At 36.3% G+C, this 21,759-nt stretch overlaps 2 protein-coding genes across 4 annotated transcripts in view; both read left to right on the top strand.

Annotated features, from left to right (window-relative positions):
• Positions 1-21,759, top strand: part of LOC309503984 (protocadherin alpha-C2-like) — a 116,761-nt gene that overhangs the window by 8,828 nt on the left and 86,174 nt on the right. For 2 of the 3 annotated variants that reach the window (XM_082176875.1, XM_082176885.1), the window contains exon 2: positions 20,467-20,478. In XM_082176875.1, the coding sequence (XP_082033001.1) occupies positions 20,467-20,478 (12 nt within the window). Of the gene's footprint in view, positions 1-8,286; positions 9,332-20,466; positions 20,479-21,759 lie in introns of those variants that run through there. The other variant, XM_082176877.1, reaches the window with a different exon arrangement.
• On the top strand, positions 189-4,591 carry LOC309504007 (protocadherin alpha-8). Its single transcript, XM_082176960.1, has one exon. It carries the CDS (start codon positions 486-488, stop codon positions 2,946-2,948), a length of 2,463 nt encoding a protein of 820 aa, XP_082033086.1. The 5' UTR covers positions 189-485; the 3' UTR covers positions 2,949-4,591.

The raw sequence follows: 21,759 nt of genomic DNA, 5'->3' as shown, positions 1-21,759 counted from the left end.
AGTCTAATTGATATAAGTAGTTATGTTACATAACCAAGTGAATGCTTTGGTAATTTTGTAACTTTGTTATTGTGTTTCCCTTTTGTTCTTGAATATCGGTGTAGACAGTTTGCTTTTAGTGATGGGGGAATATGTTGTGTTCTTCTGTGCATATTGGCCAGTAGCTGGCGGTAGAGGTTCGTGATATGGTATATTGAGAACAGAAGAATAAGAGAGTCTGAAAAAGAAATGCAATCATGAGATTTATTAAGAATAGTGGGTTATATAATAGGATATAGGAGTATTTAGTTCATTACTTTCACACTCCATCACAGTAGGTGGCGGTATGCACCTTTAAAGTTGGTTCGCAACCCGAATAAGAAGAAGAGAGTCTGAACCGTTGCTATCTGCGCTGTTCTATTTTGCTACTACTTTTGTTCATTAAATAATTCCATATTTAAGAATGCCTTTCATTCCTTCTTACTAAGGATATAACAAGGAGTTTTATGGTCAGTGCTTATCTTTGTTATGGGTCCAAATTGTATGTGAGTGGAACATCTTTAAACGCCGTTTTAATATCCTGCAAAATGCAACAAAGTGTGCGTTCGTCTTGGCGCCTCAGTCTTACATTCATGTCATTGGGAATGCTGTTTTGGAGAGGAATCTGCGCACAAGTACGATATTCTCTTTCCGAGGAGGAAAAAGATGGTGCTGTGATCGGAAACCTTGCGAAGGATTTAGGTCTCGATCCCAGAACGTTAAAGGAGAGAGGATTTCAAATCGTTTCAACCTCAGGCGACTCGCTGTTCACGCTGAATCAGAATGACGGGATTTTAAGCGTAAATGGAGAAATAGGCCTAGATCGCGAGGTGGTTTGCGAGAGAAGCAGCTCGTGCATCATCGACCTAAAAATTGCGCTGGAAAACCCGTTAGAGATTCACTACGTGTCGATTGAAATCGTGGACGTTAATGATCATGCCCCGACATTCCCGGAGAAAGAAAAACGCTTGGAAATATCGGAATCTGCCCTACCTGGAGCTCGGTATCAGTTACAGGCGGCGCGCGATCCCGATGGCGGCACGAACTCTGTTCAACAATATGAACTTAGTCATAATGATAATTTCCGCATAGAGGTTGAAGATCGCGGAGAAGATCTAAAAATGCCCTTTTTAGTTCTTCAAAAGCCTTTGGATAGAGAAACCAGTCGGAGACACAAGGTGCATCTTACTGCTTTTGATGGAGGGCGACCCCCAAAGTCTGGAACAATGGAGATAATAGTTGACGTTTTGGATGTTAATGACAATATGCCGGTTTTCACACAGGAAGTTTACTCTGTGACGCTTAAAGAAAATGCACCTGTAGGCACAACTGTAATACAGGTTAATGCCACTGACATGGATGATGGTTCAAATGGAGAAGTGTTTTATTCATTTGGAAAGGATATAGACAATAGGATAATACAACTTTTTGATTTAAACTCCAGTACTGGGGAAATGATTGTGATTGGCTTGATAGATTTCGAAGAGATGAATAACTTTGAAATAGATATCCAAGCATCAGATAAAGGACCTGTTCCTCTCACATCAGATAAGAGTATTACATTAAAAATTATTGATGTGAATGACAATGTGCCTGAGATAGAAGTGACATCGTTTTCAAGCGCAGTGCGTGAAGACTCTAAAATTGGAACCACTGTGGCTTTGATCAGCGTCAGTGATTTGGACTCTGATGTAAATGGGAAGGTGTTGTGCTACATTACTGAAGACATGCCTTTCAGGCTAACGGCATCATCCCAAGATAACATTTACGCACTGGTAACAGCCTCATCTCTTGATAGAGAAACTGTACCTCACTATGACATCACATTAGTAGCCAAAGATGCTGGGCAGCCACCTCTGTCTTCGGTTAAAACTGTAACTGTGCGGGTATCAGATGTAAATGACAATAGTCCAGTATTTTCTCTTTCGCCCTATGTTTTTTATGTAATGGAAAACAATACTCCAGGGAAATCTTTGTTTTCTGTGTCTGCTTCTGATCGGGATGTGGATGAAAATGCTGTTGTGAACTACAACATATGGAGAGACTCTGGAGATGAAAACAAATATGCAACTTTCATTAATATTCACTCTGAAAATGGAGAGATTTATGCACTAAAAAGTTTTGATTTTGAAACTTTTAATACTTTCCAGTTGCACGTGCTCGCTACAGACTCTGGAAGTCCGTCTCTGAGCAGTAACGTGACAGTGAACGTGTTTATTCTGGATCAGAACGACAACGTTCCAGTGTTCTTATATCCAGTCAGCGCTAACGGTTCTGCTGAGGGTGTGGAAGAGATTCCCCGGAATGTGAGCAACGGTCATTTGGTGACTAAAGTCAGAGCCTATGATGCAGATATAGGATACAACGGCTGGTTATTGTTTTCACTGCATAAAGTTAGTGACCACAGTCCCTTTAGTTTGGACCGCTATACAGGACAGATAAGAACCCTTCGCTCATTCACAGAAACAGACGAGGCCCAGCATAAACTGCTCATACTGGTCAAAGACAATGGGAACGTTTCACTCTCAGCAACAGCGACTGTGATTGTCAAAGTTGTGGAGCCCAAAGAGGCTTTTGCAGCTTCTGATGTTAAAAACACAGTAAAAGACGAGGAGAAAAACAACGTGACGTTTTATCTGGTCATCACTTTGGGCTCGGTTTCAGTGCTTTTTGTCATCAGCATCATCGTGTTGATTGTAATGCAGTGCTCTAAATCTACAGACTATTCGTCCAAGTATTTACAGGACACAAATTATGACGGGACTCTGTGTCACAGCATCCAGTACAGATCTGGAGACAAAGTGTGCATTTTAGTTGAACCCAGAATGAGCATCGGCTCTACAATAGCACCAGGCAGTAATAGGAATACTCTAGTGATACCAGATCGCAGGAGGAGAGATTCTAGATTGAGATTATCTCAAAAATTGTGATCTGTGATGGCTTTTGTGTTTCTTTACTTTGTGTTAGGCCACCTTACTGTCCTCTTATCACCCTGTTACACACAGTCTGATCCCTGCAAAATAAACATCTGCAATAGTTTTTCTTGTCATGGAAAGAGATTCCAATCTCTAATATAAAAGGCAGAAGGAATTTGAACCTATATAATATGAGATTATGAGAGTTTTAGAACCCAAGGATTGAACACATGTATGCATTCCTTTATGTGTTATCTATCTATCTATCTATCTATCTATCTATCTATCTATCTATCTATCTATCTATCTATCTATCTATCTATCTATCTATCTATCTATCTATCTATCTATATATATATATATATACACACTACGGTCAAAAGTTTTAGATCGCTAAGATTTTAAATGTTTTTAAAATAAGTATCTTCTGCTCACCAAGGCTGCATTTATTTGATTAAAAATACAAACAAAAACAGTCCTATTGTGAAATATTATTGCAATTTAAAACAGCTGTTTTCTATCTGAATATATAGTTAAGTGTAATTTATTCCTGTGATCAAAGCTGAATTTTCAGCATCATTACTCCAGTCTTCAGTGTCACATGATCCTTCAGAAATCATTCTAATATGATGATTTGATGTTCAAGAAACATTTATGATTATTATCAATGTTGAAAACAGTTATTTACATTTTTATTTCATGATGCTATGATGAATAGAAAGTTCAAAACAACAGCATTTATCTGAAATCTAAAGCTTTTGTAACATTAAACACTACCGTTCAAAAGTTTGGGGTCAGTAAGAATTTTATTTTTATTTTTGGGAAAAATAAATAAAATAAATCTATACTTTTATTCATCAAGGATGAGTTAAACTGATCAAAAGTTACAGTAAAGACATTTATAATGTTAGAAAATATTCTATTTTAAATAAATGGTGTTCTTTTGAACTTTCTATTCATCAAATAATAATAGAAAAATTGTACACAACTGTTTTCAACATTGAAAATAATAATTAATGTTTTTTGAGCATAAAATCAGCATATTAGAATGATTTCTGAAGGATCATGTGACACTGAAGACTGTAGTAATGATGTTGAAAATTCAGCTTTCTTCTGAGGAATAAATTACATTTTAAAATATATTAAAATAGAAAACAGTCATTTTAAATAGTCATAATATTTCACAATATTATTATTATTATTATTTTATCAAATAGATCAAAATTTGATTTTCACTTCTTGGTGAGCAGAAGAGACTTATTTTAAAAACATAAAAAATCTTACCTATCTAAAACTTTTGACCAGTAGTGTGTGTGTGTGTGTATATATATATATATATATATGATGAATTGATGTTGTTAGGTGAATACAGGTTTTGCTGTAAAATATTGTATCTTTTATCTTTATCTATATCTTTTAAAATAAAAAGATTGTGGAATTAAGTTTGAATGTTTTCCAAAGTATTCAATTTTATCTTATGCCGTAAAGGAGGAAGTCTCTCTCTCTCTCTCTCTCTCTCTCTCTCTCTCTCTCACACTCACACTCACACACACACACACACACACACACACACACACACACACACACACACACACACACACACACACACACACACACACACACACACACACACACACACACACACACACACACACACACACACACACACACAATTGTTCCTGGCTTCAGCTGCATTTGTTACTGTTGTTTATCTGCAGTTGTCACATGCTTGCAGACGTGATGACAAATGTAGTCGTTAACATTCTATCACACTGAACATTCTGATTCCCATTCATTCTCTGTCTGGTATTCATAGTAATACACCCGTTACCCTGAGAAAAGGGGAGTAGAATAAACTGCATTGGGAACTATGAAAAGGAAGACAGACGGAGATAGAGAGATAAACAACATGGCATATATTTGTTGGTCAGCTTGCTGAGTTTTAAGAGAATTGGGTTTAGATGAAATTGATTTCGATGGAGAAGTTGATGCTGTAATATAGTCAGCAGATGGTGTCAACAGATTCAGCCCCCTGTGAAGAGGACACACAGAGTCATGTGTGTGATTGTGGGAGGCAGTCTCGGTTGCGTGTTCTCTCGGTGTGGGTTGTGCTGTCGTGCGTGTCTGGGGTTTAGCGGATTGTCAATACTCTGCCTGTTTCTGTGTAAATAAACGTCATATTAATGAGGTTGCTCTTATGATGGTAACATTCAGATGACTGGATTGTTTTGAGAGTGTGTGTGTTTATGTGCAGAGCACCTCAGGCTGTTACTCAAGCATATTTTAGTCCATCAGGCAGACAGGATTGGCCTTATTCCACGTGTCTGAACACAGCGTTTCCCCACGCACAGTGCTTTCATCTTTCATCTCCGTTATTTTCCTTTACTATCTTCCCTCAGTCGCCTTATTCCTCATTTCATGTGGAGTTGTAGTCTATCTATCTATCTATCTGTCTATCTATCTATCTATCTATCTGTCTGTCTGTCTGTCTGTCATCTGTCTGTCTATCTATCATCTGTCTATCTATCTATCTATCTATCTATCTATCTATCTATCTATCTATCTATCTATCTATCTATCTATCTATCTATCTATCTGTCTGTCTGTCTGTCTGTCTGTCTGTCTGTCTGTCATCTGTCTGTCTATCTATCATCTGTCTATCTATCTATCTATCTATCTATCTATCTATCTATCTATCTATCTATCTATCTATCTATCTATCTATCTATCTATCTATCTATCTATCTATCATCTATCTATCATCTATCTATCTGTCTGTCTGTCTGTCTGTCTATCTATCTGTCTATCATCTGTCTGTCTATCTATCTATCTATCTATCTATCTATCTATCTATCTATCTATCTATCTATCTATCTATCTATCTATCTATCTATCTATCTATCTATCTATCTATCTATCTATCTATCTATCTATCTATCCATCATCTATCTGTCGTTCTATCTTAAAAGTACATCCTATTGCCTTATGGAAAATAGTTTTTACCCTGTAATTTTCCAGTTACACTTCTGGAAACACTATTTCTTTGTATCATTACTAATATTGTAGACTTATTTTTGATGAATTAGTCAAATGTCTTGCATGTGTAAGTCACTTTGGAGAAAACATTTGGTAAATGATTAAATGCAAATATAATACATAGCAATTTGTCTCAATTTTCTTTTTAAATAGACTGTTGTGATGATGTTTTTAGTTGCTTTCTGTGTGGATGATGAAATCCACAGTCCTGCTGTGCAGAGAACACTGAACTGCAGGTCCAGTCGGGTATTGCAGAGATCAGCAGAATATTGAGTGTGGTCCAGCACACACACACACACACACACACACACACACACACACACACACACACACACACACACACACACACACACACACACACACACACACACACACACACACACACACACACACACACACACACACACACACACACACACACACACACACACACACACACACACACACACACACACACACACACACTGATCATAGACCAATCCAGCAAGGGTACTGCTCAGCAGCTCATTAGATTTCTGCAGCATCCACTTTTAGAAATGTCTTTGTTCAGTGTCTGAATAAAAACCTTGGATTTTATAACAGTATAAGTCTATTCAGTCGATCTCTGTTTTTCAAACATTCAGATTTAAAATAAATGCTGATTTTTTCAAAGGTTTGGCATCCAAGCTGTACAATATAACTGTGAAATTAATTTCACAATATAAAATTTCATAAACATGTTAATTTTCTAAAATAATCTTTGTCATACATTTCTCCTTTTTTACCCACCCCAGTTGCTATGGTAACAGCAGAGATAGAACACTATCTTTGTTTACTGATCCCAGTTGCATTGGAAACATCTTTTACATATATTTGAGACTTTATGCTAGTATTTAAAGTGAACAGTTTTATAGTTTGTTTGATGCACATTCCATTTGGTGTGGTTTTATTTGGATCTAGGGTTTGGTGTCATGAGTTCTGCTCTGCTCTGTGTTATTTTCTTCTTAATGCATATTCCTGGTCGTATTGTGAACAATTCATTAATGCAAGAAAAACCTGTAAATGATATGGTATATGCTTATTGATACATTTTGCTGTGTTGCTTTGACTGTATGTAATATATTTCTTTAGAAATGAACCAGCATTTGTTCACTGTGATAGGTATATATTTTGGAGTTTTTAATGTAGAATGATTATTATTTCAGAACCACATTAATTATGACAGCTCAACCAGGTTTGAGATGGCATTTTACTCTCAGTGGCAGAACTGGATGCAGTGTAATTTTAATATCTGTGTAGTGGAAGGTCAGGTCTGTGCACTGACGTGTGTTGTTATAGCTCTGAATGAAGAAAGCATCACAAATCAAAAGTTGTTTATTTTCTGGAAATAGTTGATAGTTCTGGTTAGTAGAGCAGGACATGTACTATATACAAAACCTGAGCAGAAAAGGCAAAACTGTGGCAATAAAGGCATAACATTACGTGCAGGCCGGGCAGTTCTGTGAATGCACGTGTGTGAGAGAAGGTCAGGTCCATTCTGCAGTGGTTCAGTACTTTAGTGGGTCACATCAGTTCTGCTTTTGGTTCATGCGGTTATAAGTAGCTCTGTCCTCTATATCTCAGTATGCAGCTGGCTCTCTCTCTCTCTCTCTCTCTCTCTCTTTTATATAATCTTTGACTTTAAGTCTGTGCTAATCTTCTAAACTCTCTGTCTCCTAATGGTCATAGAAACTGTCATGTCATCTTAAGAAGTGTTCAGTTTAATGGTGTTACTGTGAATATTATTATGGGATGCTTTGGTCTATAATGTCTGTCTTTGTTCATTTATTTGCATACGTTATATAGTATATTCTTCGAAAACTATAGTTTTTTTTTTTCTGCAAGAGTGTTTGTCAGATGCTTTTTATATGTTACATTGTCACATGATCTCATCAAATTGCATGTTTAAGTCTGAGAGTGGTGCCCAGTTATTATATGAGAAAAAAGTTGGGCAACACTTTATAATAACGTTCAGTTGTAAGTCATTAATAAGTGGTTAGTTAATGATGAACTAATCAGCCAGTGATATATACTAACATTTTATGTATGTTTTGTAAATTTCGTTACAAGTAATTTACAAGTGATTAGTAAATGATTAACTAATCATTTATGAAACATGACTATGCGTTCATAAATTATGAATAAGTGATATGTTCATTATTGTTTTGTAGATTCAGTTATAAGTCATTTACAATTGATTAGTTAATGATTAACTAATCATTTACAAAACATGACTATGCGTTTCATAAATGTTTAATAAATTGTTACATTTTTTTTTTGTATGTTTTGCTCACATCAGGTGCACAGTGGTTAAAGACTCCATGTGTTTCAGAGAAGACAGCTGTCTACACCCTCACCAGTCAGCACTTACACTGCAGTACACACTACAGTGTTCAACACCTGTTATAGATGATGTGTAAACGCATGAAGAAATAATTTACAACACTTTCTGCATCCCCTAATCTAAAGTGTAAACTATTCATCACTTGTAAATGTGTTACACTTACCTGTTACAAATTATCTGTACGTGTATTCAAGGCATTTGCAACACTTTCTGCACCCTCTAATTGCTAAAAAAAAAAAAAACATTATTTATTAAACATTTATGAAACGCATATTCATGTTTTGTAAATGATCAACTGTAAATGACTTATAACTGAATCTACAAAATACAATAATTAACATGAACTGATATGAACTTTATTTTTTTTTGCATGTTTCATAAATAATTAGTTAATCAGTTACTAATCACTTGTAAATGACTTGTAACAGAATTTACAAAACATACATAAAATGTTACGATATCACTTGCTAATCATTTATGAATGTTCTGTAAATGATTAGTTCATCATTAACTAACCACTTATAAATGACTTACAACTGAACGTTATTATAAAGTGTTACCTTGTTGGGCAGAGTGTGATCAAATAGACATGTATAAATAGAGATGTGGAAGTCAGCATGCAACGAAAGTTGCAATAGTTTTTTCTTACCTATTTTGGCGTATCTCGAGTGAAAATGCTTCTACAAGAACAAATGTAAGGGCGGGGCTTGATTTTGTCTGTGGAGAATTGTTTGGATGGTTGTGGTTTGCTATTGGTGGATCTCATGTGAGTGACAGATTGCCCCGCCCTCACACCAGTAAGCACATCATCGGAGAAGAGATGTTGCTGCAAGAGGGAGGGGACGTTATTTTGATTAAAGATTATGAGGCACATGAATTAAATAAAAATGTCAATAATGATGTGCACGGATAAATCATTTATAATAAAATGCAGCAAAATTATAATTGTCAATTTTGATTTCATGGTGACTTTTTTTGCAGTTGCAAATAAAAACATTGGAGCTGATATCACTTCTGGTCTATTTGTTCTATTCGTACATTGTATTGTGGGATAAAAAAAAGAAAAAAAAGCTGTGTGCTCTCATTTTATAAACATTCATGAAAAATGTTGCAGTTCATCCAGATATTGAATGCATATAGAGATAGCATAATCAAAATCACATCCTGTTTACAGTTTAGGTCTACTACTGTGTACTGCAGAAAGAGAATAGCATGCTATTCCAAACATAGCCTGATGATTGTAACATAGATGATTCTGACACAGTTTCAAAGCTACAGTTTGTGATTGCTGGAGCGCTATAAAGCCCACGAGGAATTGCTTAGGCGGAAAGCAAAGCTGTGTGTGGGATGTGGGTGGAGTCAGGGATATGAACACTATTTTTAGAAGGTCTTTATCTTGTATTCCAGACAATAAATGTAGGATTTTTTTTTTTTCGCCCTGCAAAAAAATAAAAAAATAATAAAAAAAACACAGTCACAAACACACACAAAAAACATATAGCCTACTTGAGAAACAAAAAGTGAATGTTTAAGACAAGAAGAAAAAAAAATCTATCAGTGGTGTAAATTTAAACTTAATTCAAAGGGAAAACAAGATTGTTTTTTGTTGCCCCATGGGCAGATTTTTAACATATTTTTTGAACATCTTTTTACATAATCTCATAATCTTTAACATAATCTCACTTTTTGATCAATTAATTTAAAAAGAATTGAAGAAATTAACTCTTAAAAATAATTGATTCTTGATTTAACTTTTTTTTTTTATATATATTGTAATGGAAAACAAAAATACTAAGTATTATAAAAGTACTAAGAAAACAAAACGATTTTTTTGCAGAGTGTGTATTATAATGTTTAACTTAAAACTAAATTGGGGTAAAACCACGCTGCAGGGAACAGCGTGTCTCTCATGGTGTCCATGTTTCTAGGCGTATTTATAGATGGTCTCTGGAGTCTTTAGCTGTTAGGTCATGTCTCCCTTGTGGCCTCTGCACTGCTGTGCATTCTGGGTGATATTTAGTCACGTGAGAAATAATATATACATACATATATATATTAAAGACACTGATATATATTATATCAGTGGCGATTTCTTTAAGACTGCAAGGGAAGCTCGGCTTCCCCTATAATGTCAAAAAATGAATGGTCAAATATGTACTATTGTATTAACATTTTATTGACTAAAAATGCGTTTGAAAACGTTCATCTCAAAGACGAGTTCGTTCAGAATCAGTTACATAGGTCGGCTGACTCGATTTCCTTCTCATACATTCCCGTAGCGTCACAGTGCATTTCCCTGTTGAAGCCCAGCTTCCATTGACTTCAATGGGGCTGCTTCGAACAGTTTTTTTTTCAGCGCTTCGAAACTAGACGGTCATTGGATAAATGCTGCGATCCCGCCCATGGAAGCTCAGCTTCTCTGGGGGTGAACGGGGAGTGGGCTGGTCTGGACTCCGGGCTTCCGCGTGATGATTGGAGGGTCTGTCGAAAGGCTGCGTCTCCTTTTGATTGACAGCGATTTCATACAATAAAAAGTCGCTGATGCTGAAGCTGTTCGGCTGTCCCATCGCGGATTTTTCAAAGACAAACTGCTGCAAACTATTTCTTGGTATTTGCTTGTCGAAATTGCTAGCCAATTTTCATAATATATTTCACACAATTATACATGTATACCTTTATTATATTATTACTTAATATATTTTTTATATTATTGTTATTAGTAATAATTCAAAAAATAATAATTAAAATAATAAAAAAATATTGTATTATTAGTAGCATTATTATTATACTTTATTATATTATTATTTATACCTTTATTATATTATTACATAAAGTTTTCACAGAGCATTTTCTTGAAAAGGAACGTAGAATTTACGTATAAATAACTGAATAATTTTTATGATGTAGGCCGAAAATGAGCTTCCCCTCTTTGAAAGACCAGCAGCCGCCACTGATATATATATATATATATATATTATTTTAAATGTATTTTTTTTTTTTTTTTTTTTTTGCAAGTCAGCATTTTGTTACACTTCTAGCTTCTCCTGAAGACTCAATTTGAAAGAACTCTTAATGCCAAAAAGATTCTATATAAGAAGGAATGTTTCATCCTGATAGTGAATGACTGCATAATACTTTCATGTTTAATGTTTGTTTTTTTTTTTTTGTTTTTTGTGGTAAAGTATGTTTATAAGCTGTTTAATTCACATAATTTAATAATAATTTTTATTTATTTTTATTTATTTTTTACAAAATGTATTTAATTATCTAACTAATTCCATAAAAGGATCCCATGCTGGGAAAGGTTCTAGGTGATGTGCCGAACAGAACCCTTTACGATTCTATATAGAATATTTTCTTCTAAGAGTGTGGCGTTTAGTAGTTCATTATTGGTTGAGATGCAATGTTGCAAATGTTCAGCAGTATTTTTTATTTTATTTTTGGCAACCAGAAAATACATTTTAATGTTATCTTTTTAAGCTCAGTGATGCATTTTGATCTTTTCAGCATGAGAGAAAGGCTTGACGTAAAAGCATGGAGGAGGAGGAAGAACAGTGACTCATCTCCACTGTGTGTATGTGTGTGTGTGTTAAGACTAAGAGCAGGTTCATATATGTGTGTGTGTGTGTGTGTGTGTGTGTGCTGCAGAGACAGCAGCCATTTTGAAAATATTCATAGAACAATAAGAGTTTCTTTTATTTAAAGGAGGAGATGGGAACCTCACAGTCTGTATCATTGTCTATTTTTTTTAAGAAACACCAAATATAGTTCACTGAAAATGCCACGCCAAACATGTTGAAGATTAGCGAACAGGCTGTCAATTTATTATGAGACAAGCTGTTTCCACACAAAAGCATTTTATTCAGTATATTGAACCATCTCCCACATTCACTTCCATTCAGGATCCCGCCATTATGTATTTATTTATTTTAAGCTAACCTTGAATATTGCCCTGAATGAGGGGGTTTGCAGCAAATACCAAGAAACCACATTGATTCTCTGCATGCTTCATGTGATTTGTCTGCTTGTGAACATGTATGTGCATGCATGAGTGCTAACACCTAGATTTAGACGCGTACTGTGAATTCTTAAAGCACAATGAAGGTGGAGGGAAAGCGAGAGTGGTTAATATTATCCCAATAAAATAACAAGCCAAATGTCCAGCAATAATTTACTCGCCAAAGCCATTTTACTCTCATTTGGTGCTTGTCCAGTGTTATACTTAGATGCTGCATGCAGCTGGAAAAAAAAAATGGCTTCCAGTAATGATCTTCACAGTGCTGTTTGTGTGGTCATGGGTATACTAATGTGTGTATGTACTGTATGATAGTGTGCTTTTTGAGTGGCAAAGACATTTGGACAGTGACTCATACTTACACTTCAAATACAGGCCTGTGTGAGAGAGAGAGAGTGATTTTAGCAGCAGAGACATCAGGGCAGTGTCTCATCCATGTTACATGCACTCATAGATCATTGTGTTCACCTCACATTGTGTACAAACTGAGCATTGAAAAATGCATACCGCATTGGGATTTATCTAAAAAAGAAATGTGTATAAACATGCATAACTTTTATTAGTGGATTTTTAGGATTCCAGTGGCTAAGTGATACAATGAACAGAAGGATTACGGCAGCGAATGTTTCATTTCATAATGAACTACATGTTTGGTTATTTTTTGGAGGACACATGCATGTACTGTATGCACAGGCTCTGGTATGTATGGTTTTATAGGTAACGCTTTACAATATGGTCTTATTTGTTAACATTTTAATGAAACCTTATTGTAAAGTGTTACATTTTATAAATCTATAATATCTATATATATATAAAAAAAAAACTTTAGTTTTTTATAATATCTATTAAAAAAAAGACTTTTGTTTATTCGAAATATGACAAATCTTGTGTGAAGGCATAATTACAGAGTGAAATCTATGCAATGTTCTATACACAGGTTTACAATACAGATAAATCTGACAATCTGCTCTGTAGTTTTCCAGCCAGTGTTTCTGTTATTTTAATTTTAGCAGAGCGAATTTTCCAGTAAGAGTTGTTCTTTTGGGGATCGTCACATCAGAGTCCACAGAAGCTTTTAATGTCGCTGTGAATTTGAGAGCGTGTTTGAGTCCGAACAGCATCCTTGCATCCCTCACACATGAACACACACACACACACACACACACACACACACACACACACACACACACACACACACACACACACACACACACACACACACACACACACACACACACACACACACACACACACACACACACACACACACACACACACACACACAGAGACATTTGCCTGGAAGATGTAGGCCAGCACGATGTGAATAATTTAGTCTGTTCACTGACTGTAGCTTAAAAATGGCTGAATTCTCTCTCTTTTTCTCTCTCTCCCTCCTTTTTTTTAAAAAAGAGGGTTTGTTTGGATAACCTTGCAAGCTGTATGGTGCATCTCTTTATTTATTTAGTAGAATTCCTAATTTAGTATAATTGTTCTGTTTGTTTTGCATTTAATAGCTATTCTATAAATAAGAGGCAGAATACATATCCACAAATCTGATTGTATAATGTATTTATGATGCGGCTATAGCCTATGTCTTTTTAGTATTTATTGGCTGACTATTTCTACATTTACTATGTTTAATTTTGGTTAATAGTCAATAATGTACATTATTTGTTTAAATTTTAAAAGGCTGTCTCATATGCAGACTATATGCAGTTCTGGTGGAATTTAATGGCTGTTTTTGTGATTTTTGCACTTAAATAGTGTGAATTTTTTGGAATTCTACTATATGAATTTTAAAGGTGGTAAACTGGGTTAAACACAGCTTACTGGTCACTGAAGCTATCATCAGAATTAGCCAAAATATCTTTGTGAATTATAGTGTTTTAACTCTGCATAATTCTGCAGAGCTGTTGTTTTGTCTGTATTGGCCTGGTTATATATTATACTTTTCATCATTATAGCTCCACATTTCCTGGTTGTTTCTAGTTTTGAAAATGATGGTGGTTGGCATGCAGGTGCATGGAATTAGCATGGTTTTTCTGTGTGTGTCTGCTGCTCTCTAGACACGTGTGTGTGTGTGTGTGTGTGTGTGTGTGTGTGTGTGTGTGTGTGTGTGTGTGTGTGTGTGTGTGTGTGTGTGTGTGTGTGTGTGTGTGTGTGTGTGTGTGTGTGTGTGTTCATTAGACCTGATAGTGATTCCAGCCACATCCTTCTGCAGCTGCTCCCTCTGAAAGAGAGCTGTGTGTGTCAGCCGTGAAAGACATTCAGATTAGCTTAGGTTCTGAATCAGTGTCAGATTTGCATTTGTCCATTATCTTCATCCTTTTTCACTTTGCTTCATTCCATTTTCAATTTATCTCTTTCTGCTGTTTTCATAGACACCTTTTGAAATCTGAATCTGAACATAGTTTTTACATGAACGCCTAATAAAGTGATCGGTTAATGTGTTTGATTGTGTCATAAGCTTCAAATCAGATTTGATCTTTTGACTTGTACACACTGTATGCATACATGGTTTTCCACTGTTAAGATGCATGAGAGCCTAAAGCAAGGACTTGTGCAACAATGTTGTCGTGCACCACTTCACAGACCATGAGTGGAAGGAGAATCATTTATAGTCATTTATGACACTGTAATAACAACAATAACAACAACAACAGCTCGTTCCATGCGTCATTAGGCCATTTCTACATGATTGCACATTTGTAAAACTTTTCAGTTTTCAATCCAATCAAGTGTCAACATGTCCTAATGAACACATTACAAACGGATTATAAGCTATTGTTCTCATTGCAATATTCATTGTGATGACCTAAACTAGCTCTACTCTCCTATTATGTGTGTGTTACCCCTTACACTAACCCTACCCCTAAACGTACCCATTGCAGAAAACTTTCTGCATTTTTACATTTTCGAAAAACATAATTTAGCCTGATTCTTGAGCTCTTTCCCTCATGGTGACCAAAAAAATGTCCCCTCAAGGATTTCGGACATTGCCATCTTTGGGGGGACATTTTGTCCTCATAACGTAGGGTTTATCTGTACCACACACACACACACACACACACACACACACACACACACACACACACACACACACACACACACACACACACACACACACACACACACACACACACACACACACACACACACACACACAACACACACACACACACACACACACACACACACACACCTGTAACCGCACATCAGTCAAATTCTGTATGCACCAATTATTTGTTCATAGACTGTTTAATCGAATATTTATCTTTTCCGGAAGAGTTGTTTAGTGTGATTAAGTTATTTAAACAAAATGTAATTTTGTCATTTGTTTAATATTTGTGCAACATTTTGTCCTAAATGCCACCTCATACTTCTCTCTCTCTATTTTCCCTAATAATTATCATATACATACAGATGATAAACCTATAATGGCTTATTATGTGTATGTGTTTGATGGTACTTGCATTGAGATTGCCAGTGCGTTTGATGGTCAGTGACCTTTACTAAAGGTAATCAGAGCGTTGGCTGTAAATGTGGGCTTGTAGCGGAGGTTGACAGTGTGATTAAAGGGATAGTTCACTTTGAAATTAATTTTTGGTATGTTTTAGCTTACCTCAAGGGCATCCAAGATGTAGGTGTCTTTTTTTCCGCAGTAGTTTCAATTTTGATATTTTTAGGTCAACCCGTTCTTGTCTGTCAGTCATATAATGCAGGTCTATGGTCACTGTCTCAAAGAGCATGCACAGAGTCCAAATTAAAACAATTCCCCATCGTCCAAATTAAACAATTCCCCATCGTAAGTACACATTGATGGCCTAAGACACGAAACGAGCGGTTTGTGTGAGAAAACGAACAGTATTTATATCATTTTTACCACTTATACACAGCCATGTCCAAGTGATCTGATCTAACGTGTACGCAGACTGGTGCATAGATATATACACTAGATGTCGCCTTGTCTAAGGCAGTTCATTGGAACGAATGTCTTTAAGGCGACATCTAGTGTATATATATATGCACCAGTCTGCGCACACGTCAGATCAGATCACTCGGACGCAGCTGTGTATAAGTGGTAAAAATGATATAAATACTGTTCGTTTTCTCACACAAACCGCTCGTTTCGTGTCTTAGGCCATCAATGTGTACTTACGATGGGGAATTGTTTAATTTGGACGACGGGGAATTGTTTAATTTGGACGACGGGGAATTGTTTTAATTTGGACTCTGTGCATGCTCTTTGAGACAGTGACCACAGACCTGCATTATATGACTGACAGACAAGAACGGACAAGACCTAAAAATATCAAAATTGAAACTACTGCGGAAAAAAAGACACCTACATCTTGGATGCCCTTGAGGTAAGCTCGTGCAAGTTTCACTTTGAAACTTAATTTCAAAGTGAACTATCCCTTTAAGTCATTGTCCTGCCTGTGGATTCAGCAGGATGTGATGAAATATTATTTTCTCTATGATCAATCTTGAGTGCAAGAGCTATGAAAGAGGTTTTGTTCTGTGCGTTAATTTTATTTAAAGCTCACTGATCAGGTCCGAAGACCCTTGGGGGATCTGTGAAAATTATTTATAAAAATGTATTACATTTTCAGGGCATTTTTAATTTTTATAAATGTGACCCTGGACCACAAAACCAGTCACATGGGTCATTTGTTGGGTCATATGCGGAATAAATACGTTTTCCATTGATGTAAGGTTTGTTATGATAGGACAATATTTGGCCGAGATACAACTATTTGAAAATCTGGAATCTGAGGGTGCAAAAAAATCGAAACATTGAGAAAATCTCCTTTAAAGTTGTTCATTTATGTTGGCGATTGTGCAGCATTCACTCACAAAAATAAATGCTTTATATATTTACGGTAGGAAATTTACAAAATATCTTCATGGAACATGATCTTTACTTAATAGCCTAATGATTTTTGGCAGAAAAGACAAATCGATAATTTTGAACCATACAATGTATTGTTGGCTATTGCCACAAATATACCTGTGCGACTCGTGACTGGTTTTGTGATCCAGGGTCACATATGTACATTCACTGATTACCTGTTAGGTCTGTAAATGTGTAAAATATTTCTAGTCTAATATGTCTCACATTGATAATAGTTTATTTGTGCTTTCTGTTAAACAATTGTGAACTGCATTATACACTGTAGCAATGTTATTTTAAGCATCATCAAGAAGACCGAAAAGCGTTTCATTCATTCTGTCAGTTTAATAATGAACACTGACAAATCGTGTTTAGAGTGCTTGATCTGTCATCAGGGAAGATGTGAGTTAGCTGTGACCTTGCGCCCTTCACAATCACTCTGTCACATGTGGTGAGTGTCGATATTTTCATAACCACTTTGAAGAGAGTCTTTCTGGCTGTGTCTGGAGCATGCATTGTGTAGCTCAGGTATTTTGCTGTTAATCTGGTCGAACACGCTTGCCGTCGTCCCTGTGGTGTTGATGCGTGCTTTTGGATTAGGCCTGTCAGCATAACCAGGGAGACTACGAGCTTCCTAATGGGATTACAGAGGGAAGTCATCAGCTTTACAGTGGTCTGAACGGGGAGAGAACTTTACCCAGCGTGCAAAAAAACCTGCCATTCACGTACAGGAGTACATACAGCATACACACATATACAGAGTCCTTCAGGAATCTGTGCAATCAACACTCATTCACTTACTCTGTTCCCACTGCCTAATTTGGTTCTCACACACTTCTTTTATCTATTTTTTCTTCACACTCTCACTCCACCTTTTAATCCCTGTTTAATTTCCCTTTATCTTACATTAATTCACTCCCTCACTAACCCAATTCTTTCATGCCACTGTTCTTTTTTCCCCCCTCCTTGTGACTGTTGCCTGCTGCCTCTATTTCTCTTCTCCTTTTGCGTTTTTTCCACCATTTTCACGGTTTTCTTTCATCACGCTGCTAATCTGTATGTGTCTCATTGGCCTTGGATGTTTCGTTGTCTTTATATTCATAGTTTGACTGAGAGGCACAGGCATCAATACTGATGATGCATTTACTTTTTCTCCTTTTTTGGGGGGGAAGTCACTGGCAAGGATTATTGTTAATGCGTATTCTGTATTTTGGAAAATTGCACCAATGGGTTTAAAGGGATAGTTCAACCAAAAATGAAAATCAGCCCATGATTTACTCACCCTCAAGCCATCCTAGGTGCATATGACATTCTTCTTTCAGACGAATACAATCTGAGTTATAATAAAAAATGTCCTGGCTCTTCCAAGCTTTATAATGGCAGCGAATGGGCGTTCTTGTTTTAAAGTCCATCAAAGTGCATCTATCCATCATAAAAGTCCTCCACTCTGGGGGGTTATTAAAGGCCTTCTGAAGTGAAGCGATGTGTTTGTGTAAGAAAAATATCCAAAATGTAAAACTTTATCAGCTAAAATAACTAGCTTCTGACAGACGACCGTACGCATTGATTTATGGTGAAAGAGTGACCCTTGACCTGACGCATGAGGCATTGACGAACGCAGAAACGCCAGGGATGGAGCAAAACAAAACACCAGTCATGAATTAGAAGTCTAAAATGACCATTTTTAAAGAGAAATGTTAGAAGAGCTTGAGTTTGCTGCCCTGTTTGTTTGAACCGCGAGAGGAGTCGAAGCTTACGATACTCCTACATCCTACGTCATACATCGTCAAGTGTTACTCTTGTGGCCTAAGTCGACTTGCGTAGGCCGTCTGCCGGAAGCTAGTTATTTTATTCGATAAAGTTTTAAATATGGATATTTTTCTTACACCAACGCATCGCTTCACTTCAGAAGGCCTTTATTAACCCCCCAGATATCATGGATATGATGCACTTTGATGGACTTTTAAATTATACAGCCATTCACTGCCATTATAAAGCTTGGAAGAGCCAGGACATATTTTAATATAACTCAGATTGTATTTGTCTGAAAGAAGAATGTCATATACACCTAGGAGGGCTTGAGAGTGAGTAAATCATGGGGTAATTTTCATTTTTGGGTGAACTATCCCTTTAAGGTTGCAAAGTTTTCACGACTGTTGTAATTAAACAAATACATTTGCTTTGAATTTCTTAAAGGGATACTCCACTGTTTTTTCATATTAAACTATGTTATTCCCTTAACTAAGACGAGTTGATACATACCTCTCTCATCTCAGTGCGTGCACTTAAGCGCAGTAAAAAGTCACGCCTGATCCTCTTCCCACTATTGACAGAAGTGAGAGGAAGAGGATCAGGCGTGACTTTTTACTGCGCCGAGTCGAAGTATTCCCAAAAGTGCTATTCCGCCATACATTATAGTTATCCTTTTTAACCCGCTTAGAAAAGCACCACGTTTTATTTTGTGTCACCCTACTTGGTCGTGTAACTACTCATGTAACTGTTTTTAAATAGGGAAAACGTTGATGTGTTTGGTCACTTCTAAATTCATTGCTGTTAGATACCATTGAATATACTGGGCTAAGCTAAAGTGCTATCAAAGTGTCACCGCGCGCCAGAGCGATTAAGTGCACGCACTGAGATGAGAGAGGTATGTATCAACTCGTCTTAGTTAAGGGAATAACATAGTTTAATATGAAAAAACGGTGAAGTATCCCTTTAAGAAGTCTTTCCATCTGAAATGTATATGTTTGTCTCAAAGTATCTGCTATACCTCTGAGATAAAGGACCAAAGGCATATTTAGAGACCCATGAATTTACTCTGTTGTGTAAATGACATAAAACATAGAAGAATTGATATTTGATCCAAAACCATGGTAAGTGGATGGTGGCCACGTTGTTTGACTTTGGCCTCCTGAAAGATTAAAGCAGAATATTTCCATAACAAACTATTTGCTGTCTTACATTTCAGAGTTTAAGCTTGTAGTTCTAATCCATATTTAGTAAAACTATATATTGTTTAATTTCCTTATTGTTGTCTTTTTACAATAGTAGGTCTCCATCACATAAACATTGAGTCTCAGCACAGCTGAGCATTTAACCAGATCTTTGATGGTTTTGAAAATGTGTGCACTGCAAGATATTGTTTTAACAGAAGTGAAGGACTAATCTCCTCTTCTTTCTCTTCTCTTTTTTTATCATGCTCTCCCTGCATTTGCTGCATTCCCAGAGCACACTCAAGGTAAGACCATGATTTTAGATTTAAAGTGGTTTTAAAAGTCTCATGCATTATCAAGGGCTTCAGATTCTAATCCTTCAAAGGTGTTTTGGAAAAATTAAAAACGGAAGCCCTTGATAATGCATGAGACCAAGTGAAATTATTAAGTTTTGATGAGGAGAGTGAAAGATGATGTTCAGCGTGTGTGTGTGTGTGTGTGATAGAGAGAGAGTTGAATATAGAATAGAAATTTTGGAACACTGGGTTCTGTTTTTGTCCCCTTGAAATGTGTTCTTGCTGATGTCATTCTGCAGTATCCCAGCACACACGCCTACACATCTATCCATTCTCTCACACACATTAACCTTTGCACAGAAATGTACACATATGCATTTACACACACAGTCCATCCACAGTCTCGCACAAAAAATATAACACAGAGGATATACATAAATTATATTTTTTGTGTGAGAATAATTACGGTAAGTCGCAGTTGTACAGAGCGGGTGGATTATATTCTCTGTGTGAGTTTTGCAGGTTTATGGGTTATAGAGAAAATGGGGTCAAATAGGTATGTCGCAACAGCAGGTCAATAGATTATTACCATCTTTTTTGGTTTACTTATTTGCCTATTCACTATAGTTTGGCGACAACACACACACACACACATTACCCCTAAACCTACCCATCACAGAAAACTTTCTGCATTTTTACATTTCCCAAAAAACTCATTCTGATTGATTTGTAAGCTTGTGTACCCATGGGGACCTCAATTTAGGTCCCCACTGTGACACGAGTCCCCATGAGTCTGTGTGCATTCAGGTTGAAGTCCCCACCGGGATAGAAAAACATGTACACACACACACACACACACACACACACACACACACACACACACACACACACACACACACACACACACACACACACACACACACACACACACACACACACACACACACACACACACACACACACACACACACACACACACAACATTAGTTAACTACTTTAGTTAACATGAACTAAGAATAAACATATGCCATTTATTAATCTAGTTAATGTTAATTTCAACATTTACTAGTACATTATTAAAATCAAAAGTTTTATTTATTGTCATTAGGTAATGCACTGTGAACTAACATGAACATACAATGAATGACTGCATTTTTATTAACTAACATTTAACAAACATTAAAAAATACTGTAACAGATGTATATGCCTCTTTATGATGACTCGCTGAATTTAGTCCTAATTTGTAAGTCGCCTTGGATAAAGGCGTCTGCTAAATGACTAAATGTAAA

Source organism: Leuciscus leuciscus (genome assembly GCF_965113295.1).
Source record: "Leuciscus leuciscus genome assembly, chromosome: 8".
Taxonomy (NCBI): domain Eukaryota; kingdom Metazoa; phylum Chordata; class Actinopteri; order Cypriniformes; family Leuciscidae; genus Leuciscus; species Leuciscus leuciscus.
The sequence above is the reverse complement of the archived record's forward strand: the minus strand, read 5'-3'. Positions and strand labels throughout refer to the sequence as shown.